Consider the following 5,693-nt stretch of genomic DNA (forward strand, 5'->3'; position numbering starts at 1 on the left):
TCAAGGTCGGCGGGCACATGGCGGGCATGAAGGCCGACATGGGCGGCGCGGCTGGGCTCCTCGGCGCCTTTGACGCTGCCGTGCGCTCGGGCAACGTTCGCGCGCGGCCGCTGCACTGCGTCCTCTGCATCGCCGAGAATGCGATTGGACCGAATGCGACGCGACCGGACGAAGTGCACACGTTCTACTCGGGCAAGACGGTCGAGGTCAACGATACGGACGCCGAAGGTCGCTTGGTGCTCGCCGACGGCGTCGCGTACGCAGTCCAGCACCTGAACCCGGCGCTGTTGCTGGACATGGCCACGCTCACGGGCGCCCAAGGCGTTGCGACGGGGTCGCACATGGGCGCCTTGTACACCAACACGGACGACCTCGAGGCGATGGCAGTCGCGGCCGGCAAGGCGTCGGGTGACCTGGTCCACCCTGTGCCGTACGTGCCCGAGTTTTACCGCCCCGAGTACAAGAGCCACGTGGCCGACATGAAGAATTACATGAGCAACCCGCGCAACGCCGGCGTCTCGTGCGGCGGCCAGTTCCTTGCGAACCACATGGCCGACTTTGTCGACGGCGACGGCCAGTGGATGCACATTGACATGGCGTCGCCAGTCGAGCACAGCGACAAGCGCGCGACCGGCTACGGCGTCGGCTTTGTCCAGTCGCTTCTCGAGCAGCTGCATCGCAAGACGCTGTAGTGGACATCGTCAATCATGGGCTCAAACGAGCGCAAATATAGTCTTTCTTAAAATGCCAGCATGTCTTTTGTCTTGTGAACCGCACGAAATGACTCTATCGCTAGGGGAATTTGCATCGAGACTACACTAGTAAGTTTGAGAACATCGGAGATGTACGCTTCCGACCCGCGTGCATCGGATATCAACGTGTGAGCACGACAAGCGAAAGTGCAGAGTCCTTCATCTCGTCCAACCGCTGTTGACATCATCAACCATTTTTGCATCAGCAGCCCAGTTTGGCGGCAAAATCTTGGCTCAAAAGACCACGAATACAAAAACTAGCATTTTCCATTAAGCGATCGCACTGCCCTGGATTTCATTTTTGCCATCTTGCATCAATGCAGCGCAGGTGCTCGTGGTGGAGAGCGTTGTAAAATTGCGTGTGGCCCAGAGGGTTTTGAACGCGCTGAACGCCATATGTATCATCGTGTGGTGCGTTATTCTCAATCAATCAAACGTGCTCGCGTTGCAATCAACTGAGCAAAACTAACGCATACACTCCGCATACGTAGTACTACGCCCCGGAGCGAGGGAGTTGGCACCAGAACTTTGATGTTGGGAGTGAGCTGCGCACGTATTGACCCCACTTGCTAAGGGATATCTCGCTCGAGTTTGTCGATAGACAATAGAATTTTGTGTGAAAATGCACTAGTATCTCGAAAACCGAGTACTAGTACATCATGCCTTTTGATTGATGGGATTGAGCTGTGTGCGGAGATTCAGTCTCTTTCCAGCTATACGAGGAGATCCAGTTGGATGTCGCGGCATCGACTGACCAAACATGCCGACACAAGCAAAGGAAAGTGTTCGCGACTCCAGGTTTAGGTAGGGGTAGGGCTGGCCATTCGACGCGGTTGCGACGGCAGTATATATATCGAGACCAAAAGAAGGACGCTCCGTAATGCTTCTTCAAGTTAATGATTCAGCAAGAAGAGTCGCGTCGAGGTTCGGCACGAAATTTGTTATGCACTGCGGTGCAAGGCGTCCAACAAGTTTGTGGTGTGCAGGACAAAGATCTATTCAAGCGTTGACGGGATGTACGTACACGTAAAGTGTGGCGGCAGCGACCGGAGCGTGGACGCGCCGTCGGATCGGATGTGGCCGTAGCGCTAACCGGTCTGGACGCGCAAGCGCATGGCGTCGCGGCAGTCATGATGCTAGGCATATCGCTTTATCGCTTGCAGTGTCGTCGCAAGTCTTGGGAGCTTGGAGGAGCGCACCTAGGAGGCGATCCCGTGGCTGACGTGCGAGAGAGGCCGTCGAGAAATTGGCCAGGGCGCCGCCCAAGGGCCGACTCGGTGGCTCGTCACGTATGGATAGGCTGCGCCATACCTACAGCGACGTTGCGTGAGCGCCTCGGCCTGAGGCCTGCGCACGGCTTGCCACGTACTACGTGCCTGGCTGGCGGCAAGGGTACATAAATTCAATTTATGCACCCTTGCTGGCGGCGACGATCGGTTCGAGAACTGCGGCAAGATCACTGGCGATTGGCTCGAAAGCCAAATCCTTGCCGCTCTGATTGGCCACAAATCAAGAGTCTTCTTTCTCTGATTGGCTGAAACGCTTTGGCGTGGCGTTGACGAAAATGAGGGAGACCGACGAGGAACGCTGCATTGCGACCAAGCGACACCTCACGATGGCGTAGAGAATGCTGATGGAGTCTTCTCGAGCACAATGCAGCAGCCTCAGTGGTGCGCGAGTAGCCTCGGCGTCGTCTTTCTGGCATCGCCTGCCGTTACTATTGGCGTTCGCCATTTACAACCATACATAACCACATTTTGGTGAACACAGTCCCACCGCGCCGGCGGATCGACCAAAATGAAGTTTGAAAATGAAATTGCCCATACTTGCCAGAGTGCTAGACCACACTTTGGGGAGTCCAAAATGCTATATGACGTCGCCGCGCGAACTCCGTAGCGAGAGCAAATGACAGCGGCAAACATTTTTGATATAGTGTGATTTTTTTCTAAACTGAAATACTGTACGGGATACAAGGGCTCATCACGCAGCGGTATCGCGGGCACTTGGCCTCCCTCGGCCACATGTAACACGCTCTTTAACCTAAACAAATAGAGACGGCGTCCTTGGTTTCCGCGATTTCGACGCATTTTCAACCGAAATTGCATGTCGAATTTCCAGAAAACCGACGGTCGGCCGTTCGAGTCTGGTGTGAATGCCCAAGCAACGACGGAGACCAAAAGCTGGTCGCACACCGGGTAGAGACCCATCGCCAACTGTGGCAGTCAGTCTTACGGTCCTTGGAACTTTGGAACCCCGCGATATCACGTGAAGTATTTGGGCAATTCTGCCACCACCTCGAAAAATGGAAAATGGATTTGCGCGTCATTACGCTACGTGCAGCGTCGGAAATGACGTTTAGATCATTCAAGAAGTGTGTGGAGAGGTATACCCGGCTGCTACGTGGCGCTGGCGCGTCTGTGGGATGCTGCTTGTCGTTCTGCTGAATGGTGCTCACACTATTTAAGACGAGGTCTTGTGATTGGCTAGAAAGGATCAAGAATTGAGCCAATAAAAACATCCATTCGAGATCAAGTTCCAAACGAGCCGGATACAATGGTGTGCACGAACATCGGGAAGGTCCGGCGCGATGAGCGGCTGCACGAAGAGGCAGAGCGCGCTGCCTTCCGCGAGGAGTGCAAGCCGACCTCGACGACGGCGTCGAGGCGCTCAAGACACGGAATCGACCATCCAAAGACCGTACACTCTACGTGCGTCTTGGACGACGGCGGGCAATAAAAGGCTGTGCCACAGAACCAAACGCCCGGCGCGGGTCGTTTGCGCGGAGGATCTGGAGTTTTATCTTTAGGACACAACGTGCAAGTTGCAGCGGTGTACATTCGGTGACTACAAGGGGAGCCTCAATGGCTCGAGACTTGGTGTCGGCGTCCACGACGCCGACCCAACGCACGCTCATTGCGCATCGTAAGCGACTGGTAATGGCTTTTCATTACTGGCAAAGGAGTCTGGAGACCACAAATGATACAAGTCAATGCATGAAGCATGCCGGAGGGTCCTCTATATCTGTTGGATGTCGATGAGACGGCTCCAGAGGACACTCCTTTTCGAAGTAAGCTGTGGCGACAGGCTCGTCTTGCGTTTGATGTTCTGGCCCACATGTTCGGTGGCCAGCTCGTACGTCGTACTATGTAAGGGTATGTCGTGCGCTCTTGCTCGAACGGGTCTTGCTTGATGCTCGCAAGTTGGCCAACTTTTGGTGAACCACGCGACCGACTCGACGACTCGTTGCAGACGTGACCATTGTAGAAGGATCCGCATCCGGACGGGATTGTAGACGCAGTGTGGGCTCCTTAATCCACTTGGCGTCCCATTTCCATTTCTCGACAATGATCACCACCCACGCGCGTGCTTGTCAGTGCCCTTCTTGCGCTCTGCCGTCCACGGTGCGACATTCAATGAAGCGCCGGTGTCGACCGTGTGCGCGTGCGTCGACTTTCCGACATTTCTTCACCGTGATTGATTGGCTCGGACCATGCTAAACTGAACAAGTGCTGCGAGTGCTGGTGGACGACCGACGGCTGCCGCAAAACCCGGTGCTGGCTCGAAACGCTCATGAGCAACAAGTCGCTGTCCGGTGCCAAGAGAGGTCTGCACAGTGCTCCCAACCGAGGCCTTTGTGCGTACTCAGCCTTTGCACCCCATTTGCCCCTTGCTGTGACCGTTGGCCGCATACAGTGGTGGGGCAATGGGTGTAAACCTAGCCCACGTCAACACCACTAGGCCGGGACAAGGCGATGTGTGTTTGCATGTTTAGTCCTACTGGAGAAGCCTGTTGATGTGGGACTGTACAGCCTTTGGCAGCAGTCAATAGACGTAGCTTAGCTGTCAGTCTCCGTTCTGCTTTGTAGCACCATAGCCGGTGTTTAGGGAGTAAGGCCTCCCTCTGTCTGGTGTTTCACGTTCTGGTTGTTGCCAGGGAGCGGAATCGGTCACTCTTGCCTGCACCTTCTACAGCACGACCCGAAGTACATACTATCGACTTGACGTCGACGCTGTCGCTGTCGTTCCGTGCTGACTTTTAGCCAGACAATCTCAATGACCCGCTGCAAACGAAGCGCTAGTTAGCGATATTGAAGCTGCTCGTTCCGGGGCGTGGTCATGTCCTGCGATGCCGATCGAGCTGGTGCAATCGTGGCTTCTCGAATTTACGAATTCGGAAGATCGTAAATTCGAGCGCTGATTGGGTATAATCCGGGAGATTTGTAGCAATTTGCACCAATCTGCATTCGGTATTCCAAGCACTGGATTGGCGAGGTTCATTTCCGAAGCAACCTGACGTCTTGATCCGATGGCGTCCTTCTTCCGTCGCTCGATGCTCCGCCCGACAGCGCTGCGCTCTGCGGCCCTTGGCCTCTCGGCCATCACCAGCGTCGCCATGTGCGAGGCCGAGGCCAAGCCTGCCAAGAAGATGGAGTTTGTCGGTGTCTTCCTCGACGCCAAGTCGCGCAAGCAGCTCGAGGAGCGCTTTGCCGCCGTCCATGCCAAGATCCCGGACCAAAGCACGGTCGTGCTGAAGTACAACCCGACGGCCGACGAGCTCAGCACGTTTGCGCCCATCATGGGCCACAACGTCAAGGTAGGCGACCTCGACGCCCTCCGCATCTCGATTCTTATTGCTGCATGCGGCGCAGATCGAAGTCAAGGCGCTCGCGGAAGACGAACACACGCAGACGGTACATTGATTCTCGTCGCTTGCATGGTCAACGGAACCATCGATGTTGTAGGCGGTGGTCGCCGTCTCGACGGAACACGGTGCCGTGCAGTACGCGGTCGAGTGCCCCCACGTGACGCTCTCGTACTCTGGCGAAGAAGGCTACTCGCAGGCGTACGCCAACGTCCTCTTCGAGCGCCTCCAGAAGACGGGCAGCCTGACGCTTGAGGAGACGGACGAAGGTATCGAACGTCGGCCTCGGCGCCTTTGGC

The 5,693-nt window shown here is 55.8% G+C and overlaps 2 protein-coding genes across 2 annotated transcripts in view; both read left to right on the plus strand.

The window, feature by feature from the left end:
* SPRG_21849 (hypothetical protein) overlaps positions 1-692 on the plus strand; it is a gene marked incomplete at both ends in the record, with an annotated part of 1,233 nt that extends 541 nt beyond the window's left edge. Inside the window, one exon of the mRNA XM_012356270.1 lies at positions 6-692. Coding sequence (XP_012211660.1) covers positions 6-692 — 687 coding nt within the window. The remainder of the gene's footprint in view (positions 1-5) is intronic.
* A 4,366-nt stretch (positions 693-5,058) lies between these two features.
* On the plus strand, positions 5,059-5,663 carry SPRG_16950 (hypothetical protein; the record flags this gene model as incomplete). Its single annotated transcript, XM_012356271.1, has 3 exons — positions 5,059-5,346; positions 5,402-5,443; positions 5,495-5,663. Coding segments are annotated over 3 exons (499 nt in total), but the record flags the coding sequence as incomplete, so codon positions are not given.
* Between the last annotated feature and the right edge of the window lie 30 nt (positions 5,664-5,693).

The sequence above is a fragment of the Saprolegnia parasitica genome (assembly GCF_000151545.1).
Source record: "Saprolegnia parasitica CBS 223.65 unplaced genomic scaffold supercont2.418, whole genome shotgun sequence".
Lineage (NCBI taxonomy): Eukaryota > Oomycota > Saprolegniomycetes > Saprolegniales > Saprolegniaceae > Saprolegnia > Saprolegnia parasitica.